The sequence below is a fragment of the Dermochelys coriacea genome, chromosome 9 (genome assembly GCF_009764565.3).
Source record: "Dermochelys coriacea isolate rDerCor1 chromosome 9, rDerCor1.pri.v4, whole genome shotgun sequence".
Classification (NCBI taxonomy): Eukaryota; Metazoa; Chordata; order Testudines; family Dermochelyidae; genus Dermochelys; species Dermochelys coriacea.
Window position 1 is genome coordinate 7,807,699 of NC_050076.1, and position 25,156 is coordinate 7,832,854.

The following is a 25,156-nucleotide window of genomic DNA, read 5'->3' on the forward strand; positions in this document are numbered from 1 at the left end:
TTCCATGAGGAATGTGAAGGCATTGTACAGCTTCAAAAAATCCAAAGAAGTTTAAAAGCTATTATTGGCAGAATTACAGTGGTATCTTATTGCAATAGGAACTGGCACCAAGTAGGCAGCTGCATAACAGACCTTTATTGGGTAAAAGCGTAACCTAACATTGCCGTCCCCAAAAAGGTTTATTTGGTATGACATTCCCTCACTACTCACACTAATTCCTGAATGGCAAATTGATACTCGCAGGCTTCTACCAGCTAGGCTATCTCCCATAGCACTCCAGTGCAGGGTTAGAGTATTCCAAGCACGGCCACTCTGTGCACCACTTTGGAAGCTCCGCTTTCAGATAATTGAAAAGCCGATGAATAACCCTCCAGGGCCTGAATGCAAGATCACCTCAGTCACAAATGGTACCAAGGCTAACGCCCAACACTTCAGAAAAGAGCCATAGTGTCTCATGATGGAAGCGCAGACCAACTGAACATGACTCTCACTAGTTCAAGCAGTGACATAAGACAAAGCAAGAAGATGCTGGAGCTCAGATGTGGAGTGCACCTAATATTGTCAAATGTACATTCACATGCAATGTAATGAACAAGTTATAACAAAAGAATAACACTATGGACATCATGTAAGATGCAGCTATAATGAACTTTAAACTGAAGGGTAGTTCAGTTGTATTATTTGAAAGCACCAGGACCTCAACAAGGAAGCTGTTCTTCAAAGACAAAGGCTTGAATTAAAATGTAACAACTCTTTGGCAAACCTTGGGATTCTACCACAGCAGCTGCCCTACACACCTTGATGCAAACACTAAATCACAATTCATGAAAACCTTGTGTGACCAGGGGAATCACTTACCACAAACAGGAAAGAAAGCTGGGTTGTTAAAGAAATTGTCTGGATATTTGAAACTGTAGAACAACAAGGGAGACTTTACCCTTGAGGAGAATAAACCCAGTACAGAATCCTGTACCCAGAGCCTTCCATCCACTTCTGTAGACTCTTCCAGCAGGGCTAGAAACCATTGGTCAAAGCAATTTCCAAAGACAATGGCACACATCACATTTGAGATAGCTTTATCATTAAATGGAGATCGACAAGCTGTGGTGACAAAAAAATAAAAAAGCATGGATCTCCTTATTTATAATGATCAATACATTTCCTTCCCCATCAACTGTAAAGAATCACAAAAGCAGGAAATCCAGAAATAAAAGTGCCAACCCATCCATACCTTACCTTTATTAAACAATATAAGCTATGAACCCCTGCAGAGTGACCCTTGCCGTGAGACAAGAGACAATAGTGCCAGGTACCTTCCCGGTGCTTGTAGATTACACTCATACCCTTTAACCTTATTCTGATTCAGTGTTTAACAAAATGCCAAGGCAACATTATTGGATGATCAGAAGTCAGTAACTTTAGAGCCAAGGTCTCAACAGGTGGGATGGCCCTTTAAGGGAGTTCGATCTCAACTCCCACCTCTGACTAATTCACTCCCTCCTATGTGATGGGTCTGTGGCCAGGGATAGGTGATAGCCATCAGATCACCAGGGTCTCAGATCCAAGCCCAACAAGAAGCTTGGGTAGAAGAGAGAAGAGAAGAGAGAGACCTGCTGGGAGCAGGCAGTCTCCTGCAGGAGACTTGAGATTGGAAGAATGAAGCAGTAACTGCAGGCACCCTATCAGATGTATCAGCCTTTACTCTAGCAAGTTGGAAAGTGTATTCAGGTGCCCAGTTACTGTGCTGACAACAGGATGTATTTAATCTGAGTAACAACTAATAAAACAGCTTTTGGAGATGGTTCAGAATATACAAATCAACTAGCACTCTTGAGACTGTTACTGGAATACTGCATCTAGTTCTGGTGCCCACACTTCTAAAAGGATGTTGAAAAACTGGGGAAGGGTTCACAAAAGAACTACAAGAATGTTTTGCGGTCTGGAAAACGTGCCATACAGTGAGCAACTTAAGATGCTCAATCTATTTAGTTTATTCATGAGAAGGTTAAGAGATGACTTGATCACAATCTACAAATACCTGCATGGGGAAGAGATTTCTGGTAGTAGATGGCTCTTTCATTTGGAAGAAAAAAGGCATAGTGTGAATCCAGGGGCTGGAAGCTAAAGCTAGACAAATTCAGTCTAGAAATCAGACACAATTTCTTTTCTTTTTAGCAATGAGGGTAATTAACAGTTGGAATAACTTATCTAGGAATGGATTCTCCTGATTTAAAGACTTTAGAAAGACATTCACTCCATCATTTAAAAGATGCACTATAGTTCAAACAGAAGTTATGGGCTTAATGAACCTCACCCCGTGATTTCTTCTATGACCTGTGTTATGCAGGAGGTCAGGCTAGATGATCATAATGGTTTCTTCTGGCCTTAAAATACATGCAGAGACATGTAAAACAAGTATCACTAGATTTATAAAGGATTTAAAATGTCAGAGCAGGAGGCGGCCTGAAGGATTTTCTTACTTTGTATCAGCAAAAGGAAAGTTTACCTGCCACAAACGTATTTCCAATTTTTTTTATCCCTTTGCAATAAACATAAATGCACCCCTAGTTCATAGAGGGATCCTGAGCCCCTGGATAATGGAATATACAATATTTTTACCAAAAATTTTACCATGAGCTTTTGAACAATTGAGACAGAGGACAATTCTCATGAAAATAATCTCTTCATAAGATTTTACAGAGATCAGGGTGGAAACACCAACCCAAATCTTGCATTCTTTATTCAGGAAAAATATCTATTGGTTTTGAGAAGTGTTTCCTTCCCATCTATGCACTTATATCGGCTGGATTTTGTAGCCAATGGGTTAAACTACAGGTTTAAAGTTAGCTTTTACGTAGGATATAGGTATAAAGCAGTTATGCAAAAAGCCTAGAAGTCCATACCTCTAAGACATTAACTTAAGCATTTAGGTTTTAGCATAAGTAAGTTGACCAACAGTGACCCAAAGTCACAAGATGACATAGGATATAATTTTGCAATACACAATTCTGCTGAAATTCCAAATAAAACGCTCACAGGTAACCACAAGAAGTCAGTTGATGCAAGTTTGGGTATTTCAGGATAGGAACATCAGCAGATGTTGCTAATAGTAACTAACTGACATATATGCTAGTAAGTTTGAGCTAATAAATATACTAACCTATAGAACAAGGACACTGCAATATTATTAGTGTGAGAAAGTTAGATATGGGCAAAGGAGGCCAAACATTTTTATGAATATTCAAGGCAGCCACCAGTCCCTATAATAGGGCTAACCATGGCCTAGACCATCGAGACCTTAACTATTGGAATAGTTTGGCATGCCAGAGAGAGGACAGGACCCTCACAGACCACCACTAGTCTCCCTACTCCTAGGTCTACACAAGGATTGTGTGAGCATGCCTAGGACATGACACTGGACATAAAATTAACATTGCATTACTGTTACACTCTTGTTTGGATCAGATCTTGTGTGTGTTTACTAACCTTGTTAATAAAACAACTGAAAGCTTAGAACATTTTTGCTTAAGCGTGACTGTTGCAACCATGCATTTCGGGGTTTCCAATTTAACTGTAATTCTAATTAATTCTGGGCCTGGCCTAGGAATTCAAACCTGTCAAACCTCAGAGTGTTAATCTGTCAATTGGGGATTATTAAATTATTAATGCACACTAAATAGATTAGGCAACAATTTCAATATACTGTAATACAATAGGTAACATTTATCTTAGACGGTGGACGTTTCCCTCTCTACGAGGCTCATGCCATGTTTTTGCCACACTGCTCTGCCGTAGCTTCTAAAATCCAGGCGTGTGGTACATCTTTTCAGCAAACAACAAAACAAAGACAACACACCCTGCTTGTTCTTCCATCTATTTATAACAGTCCACCAGTTTTCATTAAAAAATGCACAGCATTCGGATGGGCGCAAAGGACAAAAATAGTCACCCTACATTAAGATTAGAAAAATTCTTGTTTAGTCTGTTTCCCACAGATTACTTCTGCACTTCCCACACAATTGTGTGTCTTTCTCTCACACACCTTATTCCCCACTCCTCTTTCCAGCCAAGATCCTTTGTCTTGCTTCCTCTCAAGTTAACAGTACAAAGCTCGCCGATATCTGGCAGGAACACAGTAAGGCAGACAGGCAGAAAAGTAAGACATGTCACAAAGCTTAGTTTAATTTGATATTTAATCATAAGGCATCAATGTAAATTAAAAAATTTCCACCAGGGTCATATACATTCTCCCGCAAAATAAAATGCTGCAAAACAGAGGCCGAGGGCTGCAAAATGAGGCTAGTGGTCACTGGTTTTAGCCAGGCTGTCACTGCTGGCAGTGGTGTCCAGGATACTCAGTGCCAACAATAGCAATAAAGGAAGCGGAAAGGTCAATTTGCATAAATCGGCATAACACGCTACCAATGAACGAAAGGAAAGAGAATCGTATGGAAAACCCCATTGAACAAAAAAGGTTAATCCCATTAAAAGAGCAAATAGCACAGCTTGGAGATGTCAAGCTCCCAAATGCTGATGGTACATTTTGGAAACGACTGTAGTACTATGCAGGCCTGAGTTCATTATTGCTTTATCCCAGTTTGGCCCAGGCTAAGGTGAATGTGAAATCCGACTTCATTTAAGGCCAGAAAAATAGATCAATAACAGCACCTAAATCCCCATCAGTACATGGGTGTAAACTGATTTCATTTGGAGTAATATCCCCCAAGTTTCCTTTCTTGCCAGTGCTATGTACATCTTCACAGCAGTACTAAAACATCTGTCAGAACAAATGATGTTACATGGAAATCACTGGGGAAGTCACTAGAGCGGGCATGTCTAACAGGCACTTAGTAACAGCCCCTCTCAGAAAACATAGGCAGACTTATTTTAAAAACACCTCTCATCCGAAAAAGGCAGCTTCCAGCTCAGTTCTCCTTTAGCTGAGACTACTCCAAAGCTTTCACCGTTTATCAAGCTAGTTTACTTGCTACAATGCTACATCAGTTCCAAGAGAGCTGCAGGGCACCCACAGAGAGGCCCGAGATACTGCCCACATTTTAGAACAGAAAAAGTTCTTTAGAATCCGCACTGTATTGCCTGTGTTGTGTCATTTATTGGGGCTGCACTAGCGATTCCCAAAGGATTCCCATGTGTTTATTTCTGATGAGCAACTACAACACCACTTTGCCCACAGGGAATGGACAGTGGAGATTCTCTCTCTCTTTTTTTTGCTAGTAACAGTCAGGTGTGCCAGGCCAGCGATCCTGGGAAGCACTCTGGGTATATGCCTTGGTACTGCACTAAGTCAGGGAGCAGACTTGAGTAAAGTGGGGTTTAGGCTCCAGCGTTTGCATCCAGAGAAGGCTGCTTCCCTCATCCCTCTAACAGACTGTTATTCAGACTAAGGGGGGAAAAAATATAAAATAGAATTTTAGCATGGTCACCACCTCCATGGTTTTCTTGCAGGTCCATTGCACGCAGGTGATTTTTTTAAATTAAATAAAGGTCCCATTTATTATTCCCGAAGGCAAGTAAGTAGGAAGAACACAGGCCATTTGAAGGATGCAGATGCTCTACATGCCAGGAAACTAGCGAGGGTTGAAGCTGGGCTTGTCAAAGGAGTTTAAGGGATTTAGTTTCCAACTTCCATTGAAATTCAATGGCATTTGGGCACTGAACTACATTAGGCCCCTTTGAAAATCCCAATCTGTTTGCTCATCATTCCCAATCAGTGCAAAGGGAACACAGAAGGCAGGGTTCAGTTAATGGGGAGGATTTTAAATCCTCCATGAGATTTCTATGCTCTCCATATGTAAGAAACCCAGGTGCTGTTTTAAACTAGATTCTCAATTATATAAGCATTAGTTTCTCCACCTTCCAAATCCCACATTTATGTCACAGAAAGGAGCACAAGCAGAAACCATGTTCGCCACCACTTCAAATTCTAAAAAGTCTATTCTTTACAGAGCTCTGACCCAAATCCCCATCATCCTGCTTCTTGACCCTCCTGGCCCCCCCCCACACACACACACACAGCAAGTACTGTGTGTCACCTCAGATTACTCAACAAACCCATCCATAAGAGCCCCCAAAAAGAGAACTATCCACTTGCAGAGGGGAAACAACTCCATGAAGTCCCTGTCCATGATGCAATGGATCAAAATATCTATCCCACAGTAGTTCCTGCTCTCATCTGAAAAAGATCCCTGAAACCTGGCAGTGTCACTGTGTTGGGCACTTGAAGGCACATTTGCTTTGTGTCTGGCGGATTTAAAAACATCCAGTTACAAAAGACTGCAGCTGTAGGGCTGAGGAAAAGGAGGCAACACATTTTATTTTTCTTCTGTTCCTGTCCCCCTTCTTGAAGCGTTGTGCCTGGCATGAGATGGTGATCTAAGCAGACACGTTCACATCCCTGAGTGAAATGGCACTGTTAGCAGCCTCTGAGGGTTTGTCCTCAAGCACCATAGTTGGTGTGTCTGTGGCAACTGCTGTAGTGTCTGTGGTGGGAAGAGGATTCAAGCCCTGTGTCAAAATCTGCTGAATGGTTTTCCGCAAGTTGGGGTGCAGCTGGTTCTGGGTCTGGTAGAAAACTTCTAAGGCAAAGGACTTCAGGGTGCCAGTACAGAGGTCCTCATAAAGTGGAATTGTGTACATTCGAGACATCTACAATAAAAATAAAACTGGATAACACATAATACATATAAAGGTTAAGAGACTCAACTATGCAAAGAATAAACCAGACAGTTCTCCATGACCTAAGATCATAGGCAGTTACTATATTTCTTCAGACTCTCTCTTTGGAAAGACTTTTAGCAAATTACTTTAAATCAGGTCAACCTGAAGCCAGATCAGTATCAGTAAGACAACAGGCTTTTCTTTGAATGTCTGTCTAAGAATCGTTAATTCCACTACTCATGCACAACAAATAGCTCAAACAGCAGGCCAAGGGGAAAAGACACAGTGATGGAAACACATCAGCTTTTCACTTCTGCTCAATCAAGTAATGAATGAATGAATGAATGGAGTCTGATAGGCCTCAACCTAGTCTATGGACATTTATCCACTGACAACAAAACTATCACACAGATTGGCATGGGTTGCAGTCTCTGCTCTAGAGAGCCCAGGCCTGGAAAAGAAGGACAAGACTGAGGTGGGCAGAGCTAGGCTAGGGGTGGGGAGCCAGACTAGAATAGTATAGACTATGCTTAGGCAAGTCAGATTATGTCCTAGCCAAACCTTCATCACAGAAGGAAGGCGCTGAACAGAAATATGGCCAGGGCAATGTTGTATTCCCTCACTTGCAGCCATCCCCACCCACTAGCAGGTGAACCAAGCTCAGCCCCTTCGCAACACACCTGATCTATACTTGGCCAGGAAGCAGAAGTTCCAAGGTCTCTTTCACGTCGCATGTCTCATGCACATGTCTCATGCACTGAGAGGTGCAGTGCTGTTTAATCCAGCAGTTAGTACCTGGTATTCCAAGAAGAGTCGGACTTTGTAAAAATCTGGGTAATAGTCATTTCGAACTACGATCTGCAACCAGCGGATACGGATCTCTGCATTCATGGCATCCAGCTGAGAGGAGTAACATTCTGAAAGCTTTTTATCACCTCTAAAGAGAACATATACACAAAGAGAAAGTTTGTTACTAGGAGATATTTTTGCCAAGTTTAAAAATTAGAAAAAAGTGGATGAAAAAACATTAACTGGGGGGTGAGGGGCTATGTGTTAAGTGAGCAAAGTAAGCGATAACATTGTTTCCTTCACTGGTTGTACCACTTGCCTACTGGTTTGCTGCAGTACTCACCAGGAGGCAACGGTGACCATCCAGCAATCTGTCCAAAAAAAGCACAGTTTGGAACGGTCTCCAGTAGTGATGTCAACACTGCTAGCAGCAGCAACGGCATCAAGAGGCTCAGTGGTCCCAGAGTTTGAAGAGTGGTCTCCACTGGTCCTGATCAGACTGGATCCTGAGATAGTCTGGCTCAGCTAATGGAGGTCCTGTAGCATTGAGCCAACGTTCAAACTCCAGTCCTGGAAATGAGGAGCACCAAAAGGGTCAAGCAGGAGTCTCTGCAGCTGACTTGACTGTCTCCAAGGCCCAGGACTGCTTCTAGCATAGTATAAAAAAATCTACACAATAGCAATTGGATCAACTTTCTAATGGGTAGCAATACAGCAGGGAGCAAGATCCTAATAGTGACCCTACCAGTCTTAGCTATTTCTCTGCACTATATAGCGTTTATCGGGTTAGATTGTTGTTGGCTCCCTTCCAACCGTAACCATCTCTGTCTAATACTAACCCTGATGCTATCTAGTGCTTAGTCGCTAGGTGATGGTAACTCAAAATACCCAAGATGATAATGTTGAGATAGACAGAAAGGAGATGAGGCAACTTGGATCCAACTTTCTCTCAGACTTCCCCTTCATGCACGTCACTTTCTCGGCAATTTTAAGACCTCAGTTTCTGACAAAGACTCAAGTAGAGACTAAAACGCATGTAAGAACTGGGGGAGAGCTTCAGCTCTGTAGAAAGGGGGACAGGTGACTGCCCCACTAATGGGAACGTAAGTGATTTCAGATTTATTCCCACTATCAAGGAAAGACCAAAATAACCTCCTATAATGCACAGAGCCCTGCCAACCCGTTTGTAGAATCAATGGCAGGATACAGAAAGGCATTTAGACATGAACTTCAGGAAGTGTACAGGCTGCAGCTTCATAGTGAGAGAAATGTGTATCTAAATTCCACTTTATTTAATTATAGAAAACATTTCTTTTCTATCCTCTTTCTCTAACTTTGATGACTGGCATTACAAGCAGAGAGATATGGCATGAATCACGTTATAATGGTTTGAATGCCAAAGATGAATCAGTAAGGAAGTTTCATTTCTTCAGATCCAGGATTTCCCTATACACCCTCTAATCCCAGCCTAGGCTGTTCCTTTCAAAAGTCTTTGCTTAAACAAAGAAACTCTCTCTTTCCCACCTGCTTTGTTGTCAACACTTTGCTCTTTCAGTTCTGGAAAAAAATTCAGGAAGGAATCCAAAAGATCTTGGGCTACAACGCTGGTGAACTTGTATTTCTCAAGTGTAGGGCCTGAAACAGAGTGAAAGAGTGAATTATGGTTAGAAAGACAGTGAGAGTTGGTGGGAAGAATCTGGATCCTGATGTGAAATACAGAGATGGGAGAGTGAGAACAGCTATGGAAAGGGGTTCTGGTACCAAGGGAAAGGCAAAGAGGAGGGGAGATTCTGTACGAGAAGCTAGGTAAGGGAAGCACCATTGTATGCAGAAAATGTGCAGTCCAGAAGGTTCTGAGTTCATACAAACGGCCCTGCCAACTGAAGTATCAGTGCAAGGAGGGGAAGGTTTCAGCACATCACACTTGTGAAAATTAGAACACAACTGACCACCAAGCTATTCACCAACCAGATACGGATTACAGGAGGACGTACAGATGTCTCTGTACATGCTTGATGTATTAAGGATAGAAAGAAGATGAGTCAGAAGATACTGAGAGAAAGAGAGCATAGTGAGGTGACACCAATGTGAAAGTAAAGGAGAGAAAAGTCAAGAAAAGAGCAAATGAGCTTTGTTGTCAGTTTTTAAACACAACGCAGTAGAAGACCTCAATTTATATAGCATATGCCACAGTGCCACAGGATACCAAGGCTTCCCCATCTATAATAAAAAGTGCTCTATCCAGGAAGTCCTGATCGTTGGGTTTGCTAGTCACGCATGCGAAAACCACAACAAACTAGGGACTCTCAGTAGCAAAATGAAGGTAATCCCAGTAATACCTAAATGATTCCATGCAGTGTTTTCCATTGATCTGAAGCCCTAAACAACGAGTTACAAAGATATACTGATTGTCAGAGCATTGTTAATTAAGTCATTGGCAATCACAGGACACCCTTTCAGCCTGCAGCTGGAGATGGACAGGAGCCTGTCCACGTTCAGTTAGGAGATAACCCAGGAGTCACTTCTCTCGATGACACTTCTCATCAGAATTAGAGTGATGACACTATTGTTCTTCTGCTCTCTCAGACCTAAATGCCTCCTAGCCTCTCCTCACTTAGGCCATGTCTACACTACCACTTACGTTGACAAAAGGTACGTTGCCCAGGGATATGAAGAACACATCTCCCTGAATGACAATGTGCACAACACACAAGTGGTAGTGAGAAGGTAGTTTTATTAGGTCGAATCTCTCCCGTCAGCATAGAGCGGCTACATGAGCGACTGTACCACAGCGCAGCTGCATCGGTACAGCTCTGCCACTGTAAGCTCACTAGTACAGACATGGCCTTAGCTGCAGTGACAAAACCTGACATAACAGCAGTTAGAAACACAGGTAGAAATGTGCGCAGGACGAAGTATGTATTCACACTAACTCTGAGGAAGGAGTCAAAGTGTTTGGAGTCTCCGCAAAGCTGGGACAGGTAGTAAACAAAGCAGTAGCCTTTCTCGTAGGTGAACAGGTTCATCAGATTACTCGGATTCACACCTGAAAGTAAAAGATAAACAACAGCATTGTAGGGCACTGTATAGCCTGGGACATCATCTAAACTAAGCATAAAATCCCTATGATTTCAGCCATTTCAAATTCCAGATCAGTCTCTAAGGCCTCTCTTTGGAGACAGATCTTTTTCTCAATTCCATATTCTTCAATGCAAACCTTCAGAATCTCTCAGCGTACACAAAGTGCTGCTAATTTCCTTGTCAGTGACTCTCGAGATGCCAACACTTGGCACCTTCAGTATTTTTCAACCTGCACTAAATTCTTATGTGCATTTCATTTTGTTCTATGTAGCACCTAGACTGTAAGACTACTTTATGGTCTGGTGCTCTGTGTCCCCTTTACACAGTCAAAAAATATACAAACGAAGTATAAAGACAGAAAACCAGCACCAGAAAAAAAAAACACATATCAGGGTATAGAAATAAATTTAGCTGAGGGAGTAACAACAGATCAGCCTCTAATACTGCAAAGCTGTATGAACAGGAAAGCAAACCATGCATTTTAATGTGTGCATATATCCCTGTGTGTGCATTACTATATATAAATATATAATTATTATAGATGTGCACACCAGGGCATCTAATAGAGCAGACTTTCACAGAGGTTGCAAAACAAATCGTTTGCATTTTAACCACTTATTTTGACATGTTCAAATTTTCAAAAGTATTCAGCTTTCAGGGCAGAAATTTTCCACATTTGGTCTTTGCCCAATGATGCTTATTTTTGAAACAGAAAAAAAAATCCATTCAAACATCTGAGTTTAGAAAAGGTTAAAATAAATAATTTAAATATATATATTTTTAGAAAGGGTTATTTTTAGGACAGGGCTGGAATGAAAATGCCAGGGGACCGGCTGCTCACCAAAGGCAAGTTCCTTCATTTATATTTAAATTGTTCTTCAAATTAAACAGACTGAAAATATAGGCCAAGATTTTAAAAAAACTGGGTGTCTACACTTAGACTCCCGAGTACATATTTAGGCATTTAAATATTTGGGCTGTTTCTCGCAACAGCAACTCCCAGCAGTTCCAGGACCAGCCATACCTGGCTCCAACTTAACCTGAAGCTTGCTAACAGGGTTGTCCTCCCCAAGGAGCTTCATCTGTCTGTGGAGGGCATCAAGACGGAATGCGGTCTCCAGGCATGTGAAGGCAGCACCTGCCCCGAGAGAGAGAGATTGATTATACACACTATCCAGTTCCAGGCAGAAAACTGCCTCACTGATGCATGTAAAAGATACAGACTACTGGAAAGTGAAAGACAAATGTCACAACAGGAGAAAAAAAATCACATGAAAGTACTTTACAGGGAAATCAACCATAGAAAACCGTTGCAATTAGTGAAAATTATTTGCAATGCAAGTCTGAACTTGAAACATTGTATTTCTGAATTCTGGCTATGTATCAGTCCGAAACAAAAGGAACTTATGGAATTAAACAACATGAAAACGACACTAGATTTCCCACTGCAGGCTCTTATCAGATTTTTACAAGCTAAGCAGAGTGGTACCTGGGCAATATTTGAATGGGAAACTTTCAAGGAACACCCAGGTGATACAGGAAGCGATATTGGGAGTAGAGTAGTGGGCTCTTTTCTTATGATTCAGTACTTCATCAGCACCTGAGCGTGTTTGGGACACTGCTGAAGGATATGCCACCTCACGGAGGAGATCTAGAGAGACGTTCTGACAAAGTGTGGCTATTAAAGATTCTATGGCTCTTTTTGAAGCAGTAAGGGCTTTACCTACAATCTCCTGGCCAAATTCTGATTCAAGTTATATCTCCTTCTGTCTCCCCTGCAGCTGAAATTAGGTAAATTATTCTACATTTCCTGTCCCTAATTTCTGTGCAGAATTACTCTGTGCTGTTAAGGCACTGCTGCTTTCACCCTACAGCCGGCTGAAATTTTTTGGCAAGTGAAGTGATCTCGCCTATACCTTCACAGACATAGGGAGGTGTTGGAGAGAGGGCCTAAAAGCTAACTTTTGATTAAGAAAATGACTTAAGCCCTCTACAGGAGCTTTCTCTGAAAGGTTTCCAATTTCACTTGCAGAGTCAGCTACATAGGGGCAACTTCACAGGTTTTGAGGTCTGGAAAGGCCTATGTAAAGAAGGGGGGGAGGAATTAAATGCATCAACTCCTGGGGAACTTGGGGGGGTGGGAGGGGAGGAAGAACCAGTACAGGAGGGATGGGGGAGCTCCACATCAATCAAAGTGGAACCAACTGCTAGCACAGAAAATTTATAAGATTTGGGGCCCATTTTTTCAACTAGGAGCCAGGGAAGACCCAATTGGTGTAGAGGAGCACTCCAATTGGGCAAAGACCTAGGGATGTCAGTAATACAAAGGTATCTCTCTAGTAAAAAGACAGTATATAAATTGCTGTAACTGCTAGTTCTAAAGGAGAGAGGAACAAGACAAACCAGCAAGGATCTTCCTCTACCCCACAGAGATAGAGATGGGAAAGGTAACATGTATTGGAAAGAATAATTTGAACTGGAAGAGGGCTAAGATGAGAGGTACTGTCTGGAGAAGTAACAGGGTGTCAGACAGAGGAATTTAATAAAGAGCCGTACAGCAATAAAATAAGATCTGCAAGAGTCTAGCAATGGGAGAAGCTAGAAGATCAAGTTAAATGAACTAGAATGCCTGTGGTGGAAGAGATCTGGACATGAGACCATGGTGAAATGACAAAGTCAGAGAATAATGTAATACCTGACTACAAACCATACAGAAAAGATTAATTAGATCACAGAAGTCAGGTGACATTGTACTATACACCAAAAAGATTCCACATAATCTAATGAGGTTCAGTTTTTGAGTGGAGAGGACCATACACTAGAGCAGTGGTTTTCAAACTGCGGGTCGTGACCCAGTACTGGGTCGCGGAATGTAAGGCACTGGGTCACGGTGGCTCTGATCAGCACTGCTGCTGGGGGATGTGCCTGTGGGCGAAAGCCGCATGGAGCCACTTGTGCGTCTCTACCTAGGAGCCAGACCTGCTACTGGCTGCTTCCGGGGTGCAGCGTGGTCCGGGAGCCGCCGGAGGTAAGCCTGTGCCCCAACCCCACACCCCAATCCCCTGCCCCAGCCCTAAGCCCCCCCTCAAACCTGGACCCCCCTCCTGCACCCCAAACTCCTTATCCCTGGCCTCACCCCAGAGCCTGCACCTCCAGCCCAAAGCCCTGACCCCCTCCTGCACCCCAACCCCTTACCTTAGCCCTGAGCCACCTCTCACGCCCTGAACCCCTCATTCCCAGCTGCAACCCACAGCCCGCACTCCTGCACCCCAACCCTCTACCCCAGCCCTGAGACCCTCCCACACCCCAAACCCCTCATCCCAGCTCCGTTGGGTCGCAGGCATCAACAATTTTCTTCAACTGGGTCGCCAGATAAAAAGTTTGAAAAACACTGCACTAGACTATGGATACAAATCCTAAATCACAAGACTACAAATAGGTTTATACTACTGGCCTCCTGGTCAGGAAAAGGATGTTAGGGAAACAGTGAGGAGGGAATTCAAAGAGGCAACTAAGTCTAATGAAACAGCAATAACAGGTGACTTTATATATTAATCACATATAAAATGATCAATTGTCACATCAGGACAACATATAGGGGAGCAGTTTCTGAACGCCCTAAACAACTGCTTTTTGCAACAGCAAGTTCTAAAGGAAGGAGAGGAGAAGAGAAGAGACTGAAACCAGCAAGGGTCTTCCTCTTCCCCTCAGAGATAGAGATAGGTATTGGAAACAAATAATTTGAACTATTCAGACAGATTGTCTTTCACCAATGTAACTGTGACCACCCAGGAAAGAGACCTGAGCATTACTGTGGTCTGTTCAATGTACAATGGCAGTCCAACAAGGGAACAAAAGGTTACAATGGAATCCAAAGGATACCAACAAATATTATAATGAATGCCTTTTTATAAACTTCTGGCATCCCTTCTCCTAGAGCTCTATTCTGGTAGCCCTACCTCAAAAAAAAAAAAAATCAAGATATAGGAGACCAGGAAGGGACATCAAAATTGATTATAGGCATTGCAAGGCTGCTAGGAAAGACTGAATAAAAAGGGATTGTTTAGTTTACAGAGGAAACATACGAGGGGATATGATACTGGTACACAGAATAATGAATGGAAGAGAGAAAGTAAATTGGGCACTCCTGCTTACCCTCTCTCCTAAAGGGTGGGCAAGAGAAAGCCAGTCAAATTGAAGATAGGGATGTGCATACTGTTTTAAAAGTCAACCGTTTAAACAATTAAAAATATTTCATTTAAATGGTTAACCGATTAAGTGGCTGGGGCCATCCTGCCAGCCAGCGCAGCTGGCGCTGGCACAGGGCTGGCGGGCCAGCCAGTGCTGGGGTTAACAGTTAAGGCGGATTAACCAGCAAGACTAATGCTTACCGGTTAACCAGTTAACATTTTACATCCCTAATTGAAAGATGACAAATTAAGAAATGATTAAATGAAACGCTATTTTAAACACACAGCACATAATTGACCTGTGAAATTCACTGTCACAAGATAGCACTGAGGCCAAGGGCTTAGCAGGATAAAAAAATATATATCGATTTTTTTGCACAGTTAGTTAGATTTGATAGGGTAACTTACAGGATATAAACCCTCATACTTCAGGGCATTAGCCAGCCACTGACTGAGGACAATTAGGAAGAAACTTCACCATGGGCAGATTATTCCATAAGTAATTACAACCTTTTTTTACTTTCCTCTGAAGCACCTGTCACTAGCCATAGTCAGGCACAGTTTACTGAACAGAGAGACCGCTGGCCTGATCCAATACAGCAATTTCTTCTACTACATGTAAATCTCTTTGAGATCTTTGGCTGAAGCACAAATAGGAACACCAGATTTATGGTATCCAGTGTGACAACAGCCCAAAACAGGGTGGATAAAAAAAAAAAATCGGATTTTTTTATTTAAATAGGTTTTTCCCCTCAAAAATCCAATCTCAAGATAGTCTTAATTAAGATACATTATAGCTCAAAGATATCTCACCGTTGAATAGGGATTATAAATTCCAATTCTATAGTATGAGACATATTTATGTAATGTTTAAGAAACATTTTGTAAATGAGTTCCAATAATTCATGGATTAGGGACCCAATCTTATGGGGGTTCCACAGGCTTCTGTATAGATTATTTAGGTTAATCTTTCTATCTACCCAATGGGACCCAGTGCTCAGTCTAGAAGATACCATCAGAGATGCTTAGTTTTGCAGTTCTCAAAACTGTGGATTTGTGTCTCCAGAGGTAACATGATTGTTAACATCAAAAATGTTTTAAAATAAATAAATAAATATATAGAGGTGAGAAATAACAGACCTCAACTCTATTGTCCCTCTGCAAATTTTTGTACACAAAGTCAATCCCTTACCTCTCTCTAAAAGTGCAAAGTTTCAAAAAGTTCAATGAATAGAATATTGTTGGGGGCGGAATAGATCTGGACAAAGAGAAGAAGTCTGGAGATAAATGTGAGAAGCGAGGGACATATGCTTGTTTTGTTAAAATATTATATGTTTGCTGTTGAAGGAAAAAAATCCAGAATACTTAACGTTGTTTTATTTAACTAAACAGTTTAAATGTCTGTCTGGTTCTGATGTTCTCCTCCTAATACAGCATGACAAGAAAATCCTCCAAATATTAATGATTAACCTGTTGAACTGGAGATAGATCACCTCCCAATGACTTCATAACTATCTGCTTCAATTACCTTTGGTAAATGAAATAACCAATCATTTGTTTTCTGATATAGCTGTAAAATTAATCTGAAAAGTTTTCAAAATAAATCACTGTTTAAAAGTGTATAGTGTGTACCTTCTAAAAATGAAACCCACATCTATCTCTGAATTGTGAAGAATATGTATTAAGGTTATAACAACTAACAAGAATGCACTTTTATGTAGAAAACCATGATTAAATCGAGTCTTCCAGACTAGCGATTTAAGTCATGATTTAAATCAAATCCACCCTGGCCCAAAGCAAATCAAACCAAAGAGATGCAGAATTCAGGGTGCTACGCTCATCAAATCCACTGTGGAGTATGCTCACGAACAGTAAGAAAAAGAACCAGAAACTTTAACAGCAATGTTCTAGTTGTTTTATGACACAATGGAGCTCCCAACACTAATATTTTATATTAGGACTTCAAAATCCCAATTTTCAGCTCCAAGTGGTTAAAAGTCAATATTTGTATGCCTCCTTCCTCTTATTTTACTTAAAGCTCAAATATTCCTTAACCCTCTTCCCATGAGCTGGGAGAAGTACAGCATCAGTCACACATGTCAAACAAAAACAATCGCAACATCTATACCATAGGTCTCGGTGGTGATCCGGCGCTGTGCATACGTGGCTAGCCCCTCGCTCAGCCACATCTCCTCCCACGTGGCGTTGGTGACTGCATTTCCAAACCAGCTGTGGGCAATCTCATGAATGACGTCGATGATGAGGAAATCGTCACTCTCCAGAATGGAAGAGATTATGAAGGTCAGGCATGGGTTCTCCATAGCAACAATGGGGAAGGATGGAGGAAGAAAAACAATATCATACCTGAAATAGAGGGAGACAGAAAGAGAGAAGCCAGAGGAGCCAAATTACTTTAATTTATCCAAGCTTACACGGAAGTTTTGTTGAAGGAAAGCTTACTTGAGGGCTAATGGGTTTTCCCCATTTCACCTCCTAACTCATTACTTGAGCCCTCTAGTCAATGCACTCCAGGTCAGACTGCAGCAACCCGCCAACCTCCCCCACCAAGTTATCAGCATTGGCCCATGATCAGAGAGCACTGCAATCAGCTTTGGTGGGTAGGAAAGCTTTCCTCCTGCCTATTCTTAACAAAGAAATACAGAAGCCCTGTGCACATAGCTTACTCCAAGAACAAAAGCAATTCCCTGAAAACTGACAGACTCATCTGATAGTACCAAGTCTTCGAATCAAAGTCAGACTGAACTCCAACAATCAGTTATAGGGGGTATAGGGCCCACCCCTGCAAAGTGCTGAGCGCCATCAACCCCCACTTCAGTAGGAGATGAGCGCATTTAGTATCTCACAGAAGGCTCTTCACACCTTGCAAGATTGGGCTCCAAGCACAGTATTGACTCTTATACACTTGGCTAGGTGAGCTTCAAGCCCACATTGTCCCAAGGACATAAAACAAAAGTAAAAAGAAAGGGCTGAAATGAAGGAAACAGGGAGAGAGTTCTGGCTTAGTCCCTAGAGGAAGGAAGGCTGCATAACGAAGTGCCATGGCACCTCTAAAGGACTTCACCACTCCACAGGAAAGACCCAGTGTCCAGAAAGCTCCGATCCTCAATACTGCCCACCCCGATGATCACGAGGTATAAATACCAAATGATGAGACACAAATGGATTCTCCAAAGCAAAAATTAAAAAAAAAAAAAAGAGGGAGATTGGGGGATTGCTGTTCTTGTTTTGAATAAATGAAGTTTCCTTCCTCCATATTCTTCCTTTTTGCGACATTCTGAATTTCAGAGATTGATGATCTAACCATAGCATGAACCACTCCCCCTCACAAGTGGAATGCTGTGAAAGTTGAAATAGAGACATTTTCCACTTTAACAAAAATGAATGTGGCAAATGTAGAAGGAACTTTTATCATCTGCCTTCACGTTATTACACAGGCTACACAAATCCAGAGGAAGATAATGTAGCAAAATACACAAACGGTTTAAATACTGCAGGATGACACATGAAGTCAAGTGGGACTTAGCAAACATTAGAAAAATAATTTCTCAACTCAGCTGAAAAATCCAAAGTCTCCTGGGAAATATGGTATAAAGAATTATATTGATTGCTCACAAAAGAAAAAAAAATAATCCACTGAGAGCTCAGCATATCATCTAGAACTGGTTAAACCCAGTTCGCTCAGATTGTCTGCAGCTTCCTGGAAGGTACTGAACTTTGCCCTTGTGCCACATCCTTTAAGCTTTTTGCCGAAGGTCAATTCTAGCCAGACATTTTTTATTTTAATGTCTTGTAGTATTTTATTGTGCAGAACTTATATACTGCTCAATACGTGCTCTATAAGTGTACTGAATAAATAACATGTGTTATTACTTTATTTTATATGTATGCTGTGTTTATAGCATAGATTTTCTAATTTTCTTTTGGAAAACTAAACTGAAAAACAAGTTTGTGTGTTTGATCCTCTGCATTGACCTCCATCAAAAACAGGTCCACTGCTGAACCAAGACTCTGCAGACAATTATTAACTCCACACCATACACTCCTGAGATGCTTATCAGGCCTGCCAGATAGAACTCCATCATGTATGTCCATCTTCTACATTGCTTTACTATATTCCTGTCATGAGTATCCAGAAGAATTCTATTGAACTCACCTTCCCCATATGTAGGGGCCATAGAGGTTCTCTGCAGCACTCAGCCAACTCTCCACCATGCCAGACAGCTTGCTGATGGCTGTTGGCAGCAGACAAGGTTCTGCCCACACCCTACTCCTGCAACAAAGCATAAGATTGGAGTCAATAATTCAAACAGAATTAATTCCCTCTCCAAAAAAATAAAACCTTATCTTTCCACCACACTTATTTCATATCTGTATTCCAGTAGTGAATACAGAGGTCTCAGGTCAGGATCAGTGCCCTTCTGTGCTAAGCACTGCATGGACACACAGGGAAAGATGGTCGCTGCCCCAAAGATCTTACAATTTATTAAGACTCAAGTAGATGTACCCATCACAAGGAACATGGAAGCTTAGATGAGGGCAAGTAATAAACACATACAAATTAGGGTTGTCACATGATTAAAAAAATTAATCACGCTGTTAAACAATAATAGAATACCATTTATTTAAATATTTTTGTATGTTTTCTACATTTTCAAATATATTGATTTCAATTACAACACAGAATACAAAGTGTACAGTGCTCACTTATATTTATTTTGATTACAAATATTTGTACTGTAAAAAACAAAAGAAAACGTATTTTTCAGTTCCCCTATTGCAAGTACTGGAGTGCTCTCTCGTTATCATGAAAGTTGAATTTACAAATGTAGAATTATGTTAAAAAAAACCCTGCATTCAAAAAATAAAACAATGTAAAACTTTAGAGCCTACAAGTCCACTCAGTCCTACTTCTTGTTAAGCCAATCTCTCAGACAAACAAGTTTGTTCACATTTGCAGGAGATAATGCTGCCCGCTTCTTGTTTACAATGTCACATGAAAGTGAGAACAGATGTTCACATGGCACTGTTGTAGCCAGCGTCACAAGATATTTATGTGCCAAATTCCCTGAAGATTCATATGTCCCCTCATGCTTCAACCACCATTCCAGAGGATATGGATCCATGCTGATGACAGGTTCTGCTCGATAACGATCCAAAGCAATGTGGACCGACACATGCTCGTTCTCTTCATTTGAGTCAGGTGCCACCAGCAGAAGGTTGATTTTCCTTTCTGGTGGTTTGGGTTCTGTAGTTTCCACATCAGAGTGTTGCTCTTTAAGACTTCTGAATGCAAGCTCCACACTTCATCCCTCTCAAATTTTGGAAAGCACTTCAGATTCTTAAATCTTGGGTTGAGTGCTGTAGCTATTTTAGAAATCTCACATTGGTACCTTCTTTGCATTTTATCAAATCCGCAGTGAAAGTGTTCTTAAAACAAACACGTGCTGGGTCATCACCCGAGACTGTTGTAACAGGAAATATATGGCAGAACGCAGGTAAAACAGAACAGGAGACGTACAATCCTCCCCCAAGGAGTTTAGTCATAAATTTAATTAACACATTATTTTTTTAAATGAGCATCATCAGCATGGAAGCATGTCCTCTGGAATGGTAGCCAAAGCATGAAGGTGCATACAAATGTTTAGCATATCTGGCATGTAAATACCTTGCAATGCCAGCTACAAAAATTGCCATGCGAATGCCTGTTCTCACTTTCAGGTGACATCGTAAATAAGAAGCGGGTAGCATTATGTCCCATAAATGTGAACAAACTTGTTTGTCTTCGCGATTGGCTGAACAAGAAGTAGGACTGAGCGGACTTGTAAGCTCTAAAATGTTACATAATTGCACTCAAAACAAAACAATGTAACAAAAAAACTACATTTGTAATTTGTACTTTCACAATAAAGAGATTGCACTTCAGTACTTGTATGAGGTGAACTGTAAAATGCTATTTCTTTTATCATTTTTAGAGTGCAAATATTTGTAATCAAAAATAATATAAAGTGAGCACTGTACACTTTGTATATTCTGTGTTGTAACTGAAATCAATACATTTGAAAATGTATAAAAACATTCAAAATATTTAATACATTTCAATTGGTATTCTATTGCTTAACTGTACGATTAAAACTGTGATTAATGTTTTTAATTGGGATTTAATTGTTTTGAGCTAATCGCATGGATTAATCGCAGTTAACTGACAGCCCTAATACAAATAAATAATAGCAATAATGTGTTATTATATTATCACAGTGCCTAGGAGCCCATCTTGGACGGGAACCCAGTGTGTAGGCACTGTACAAACCCAGGACAAAAAGACCGTCCGAAGAACTCACACAGTCCAATTCTGTGGCATTTCTTATACCCAAGTAAACCTCCTGCTCTCTGAAGGGTCACAGCTCTCACTCCCAGATGGTAGCACGATATGCAGCATTAACCCTTACCCACACTATTGCCCTACCCCCCAACACAGCTTTATATGGACACAAGGAATAAAGTAGAAACAGCTGGATGCCTATCTCACCTGCGGCCAATATCTGCAGATACAAGGTCCCCTGCCACCAGAGCCACGAGGTAGGCAGGAACTGGATATTCCATATAAAACTGGTATATGCCCTCCTGTTCCAAGTAGGTACTTTGGGTGGCACTCATCAACACCTGGATACCCGCAGGGGCCTGAAACATCAACACATCTACTTAAGCTGGCTCAACAGGCTGAGATGATTGGGACCAAGGGGCCAGACTCGCAGGTCTTACTTTTCCTGGAAGGATGCAATTTAATGGATGGGAAAACATTTTATATAGAGAGAAAGAGACAGAGTAAGGTCAGATCTTTGTTTTTGTTTTTAATCTGGATAAGCTGTCTGTGAAGTGACCACAACTAACCCTATTACAGAATGTACATGTGGCTATTGGTGTTCAAGGAGCGCTCACATACCAAGGGGCTCCATCCACCCAAGAGATCACATTACCCGGTACAGCTTTTTCAGAACTGTGCACTGCCTAGTCATCACTGGGAAGGGTTACCCCTCAAAAACCATTGCTAGAAGTTACCACCCAATCTAAGGTTTCAGAGTAGCAGCCGTGTTAGTCTGTATTCCCAAAAAGAAAAGGAGTACTTGTGGCACCTTAGAGACTAACAAATTTATTAGAGCATAAGCTTTCGTGAGCTACAGCTCACTTCAAGCTTATGCTCTAATAAATTTGTTAGTCTCTAAGGTGCCACAAGTACTCCTTTTCTTTTCACCCAATCTAATTCCTCTTTCATAATATGCACTGCAGAACAAATGGTCCCAGAGGACCCTGGCTATTTGAATGCAAGGCTTGGGAGTTGCTCCAAAATGGCTATGCTGGTTACATTCAGGGAGGACCCAAAGTCTCATGTCTGCTACCAGATCACCATTTCTTCTCTCTCATTAGCTGTCACTGGAGCACTGTGTTGTTCCTACCCAAGATAGCCACTGGAGTTACCTACCTTGACCGTAGCTGAATAGGTGCACTTCACTGCTGGTGTGTCAAAGCAGGGAAAGAAGGACCGATTACACACTGAATGACCCTGGGTGAAGACAAACGGCTTGGCTTTGCCACAAGTTAGCTCTGGGTCCAACCACCAGATCTGTTGGAATGTCAGATGGAGCAGAGGTGAGAAAAAGGAACAAAATTGATACACGGGGCAGAGGAGCTGAAATTAACAGGTACACTGAAAGAATCAAAGGGAGTTAGTGATTCTTCATTCATACTCCTGGGGTAATGCATATTTCCACTTCCAACATTTTCAGCCGCCATACATTTGCCATGGCTATCCAAACAGAGTAATTTTCTTTCACTATCTGAATATGTAGCGCAGTGCACAGCAAACTATAACCCCACTCAGCTCAAGCCCTTCAACAACAGGAAATATGGATTTTCTTGTGGAGTAATCTCCTGCCAAACCTGCAAAAAACCTCTCTCCTTGAGTAAAATGTAGTATCAATGTTAAAAAATAAGAACATATGGGGTCAGTAGTGCAAGCTTCCAAAAGCAGGTTAAAACAGTGTAAATATAATTATAGGGTGATAAGTAATAGCCAATATGGAATTGTCAAGAACAAATTGTGCATAACTGGTTGAAAAACCATACTCAAAGAATAGTTATCAATGGTTTGCTGTCAAATTGTCTAGTGAGGTGCGGCAGGGGTCTGTCCTAAGTCTGGTACTATTGAATATTTTTATCAATGATTAGGATAATGGTGTGGTGGGTATGCTTATAAAATTTGTGGATGACACCAAGTTGGGAAGGATTGCAAATACTTTGGAGGACAGGATTAGAATTCAAAATGACCTTCATAAACTGAAGAACTGAAAATCTGAAATCAACATGATGAAATTCAACAAAGACAAGTGCAGTACTACACTTAGATAGGAAAAAGCAAATGCATAACTACAAACGGAGAATAACTGGCTAGGCAGTAGTACTGCAGAAAAGGATCTGACGGTTAGGGTTTGTCTACACTTACCGGAGGATCAATGCTGCGGCAATTGATGCATCAGCAGATAATTTAGCAGGTCTAGACTGATTCTAGACCTGCTAAATCGACCGCCGATCACTCTCCCATTGACTCCTGTACTCCACCTGATCGAGAAGAGTAAGGGGAGTTGACAGGAGAGTGTCTCCCATCGACATTGCGTGGTGTGGAGCCCGCAGTAAGGAGATCTAAGCTATGTCAATTTGAGTTACGCTATTCACGTAACTCAAATTGCATAGCTTTGATCGACTTTTCCCTTTAGTGTAGACAAGGGTTCACAGTGGATCACAAATTGAATACAAGTCAACAATATGATTCAGATGCAAAAAACTAATATTCTGGGGTGTATTAACAGGAATATCACATATATGACATGGGAAGCAATTGTTCCACTCAGCACTGGTGAGGCCTCAGTTGGAATACTGTGTCCAGTTTTGGGCACTGCACTTAAAGAAAAATATGGACAAATGGGAGAGAGACCAGAGGAGAGCAACCGACATTTTAAAAGATTTAGAAAATCTGACCTAAGAGGAAAGGTTAAAAATCTGGGCATGTTTAATCTTGAGAAAAGACAATGGAAAGGGACCTGTTAATAGTTTTCAAATCTGTTAAGGGCTGTCATAAAGAGAAAGGTGGTCAATTCTTTTTCACATCCACTGAATGTAGGACAAGTAGGAATGGGCTTAATCTGCAGCAAGAGAAATTTAGACTAGATATTAGAAAAAAACTTTCTAACTATTAGGATAGTTAAGCACTGGAATAGGTTACAAAGAGAGGTTATGGAATCCCTGTCAATACAGGTTTTTAAGAGCAGCTTGAACAAACACTTATCAGTGATGGTCTAGGTATACTTGGTCCTGCACAGAGGGATGGACTAGACACTCTTTCAAGGTCCCTTCCAATCCTACATTTCTATGATCAACTGGTCCACAAACCAGCACTGTTGAAATGCAGCCATCTCCGGGGAAACATGGGCAGCAGCCAAACAGAGGGGTACACTGCATACACATCACATTCAGAGAGTAGAAAATTTTGGCCAATGACACCGACGCAATGCCTTTTTTTTTTTTTTTTTTTAAACAGAATGGGCAATGGGATCTTTAGTATCCAGCAAAGCAATCAAAACCTGTTTCTTCTGTCTCGCCTGGAATACCCCCATCGCATGCAGGCAGGCTAAGAACTGTATGGAAAGAGAGAAGCTCTTCTGTTGCTTCACATTAGCCTCAGGATTATACTACCGAGTCACATCGGGGAACTCAATTAGTTCCAACCACAATATAAAGGGATAGTAGTGTCTCTTTGGGCCACTTATACTGTAAACAGACCAGTTACTAAGTCCAGGCTGTGTTGCTAGAGGTGCTGGATAGAATCTGAGCTAACATAGCCTGGGAGGCACAGACTGGGGAAGTATAGAGGGGAGTACAGGGAATTAGGGTGAGCAAGCAGGACTTTCTACATATTTTTTTTAATTTGTTTAAATTCTTAGCATTTTCTAAATATTCTAAAAGAAAGAACTTACAACACAAATGAAATCCTCCCCTTCTCCATTATCCATATCCCCGAACCAGGGGAAACACACATGCCTCTGATGGACTTCTAAGGTCGGCAAAAAAGATGCCCCACTTTGGTGCACCTCATAAGCTCTGTTGAAGCGGAGCTCCCCTCCTATAGGCCTTACACGCCAACATGATTTATACTAACAGCTCAGTAAAAAACAAAACAAACAAAAAAAACACCACCACCACCACCAAGGAAAGTCCCAAATAAAAAATAAATTTAAAAAAGAACTACAGCTGGATGCGTGTTCAGTGGCGGCCACTTAATGCCCAAGAATTCATATTGCATTTTCTTTAAAAAAATAAAAATTGTGGAAGGATCTAGTCCATTCTTC

The 25,156-nt window shown here is 41.4% G+C and overlaps 1 protein-coding gene across 1 annotated transcript in view; it reads right to left on the minus strand.

The window, feature by feature from the left end:
• Positions 1 to 4,175: 4,175 nt before the first annotated feature.
• The window catches only part of RNPEPL1 (arginyl aminopeptidase like 1), a 29,346-nt gene continuing 8,365 nt past the window's right edge, over positions 4,176 to 25,156 (minus strand). Inside the window, 12 exon segments of the mRNA XM_043492538.1 lie at positions 4,176 to 6,666; positions 7,474 to 7,613; positions 7,807 to 7,875; positions 7,878 to 7,926; positions 7,928 to 8,037; positions 8,992 to 9,102; positions 10,397 to 10,513; positions 11,573 to 11,686; positions 16,867 to 17,102; positions 18,913 to 19,029; positions 21,286 to 21,437; positions 22,237 to 22,377. Of these exon segments, the coding sequence (XP_043348473.1) occupies positions 6,394 to 6,666; positions 7,474 to 7,613; positions 7,807 to 7,875; positions 7,878 to 7,926; positions 7,928 to 8,037; positions 8,992 to 9,102; positions 10,397 to 10,513; positions 11,573 to 11,686; positions 16,867 to 17,102; positions 18,913 to 19,029; positions 21,286 to 21,437; positions 22,237 to 22,377 (1,629 nt within the window). The 3' untranslated portion in view covers positions 4,176 to 6,393.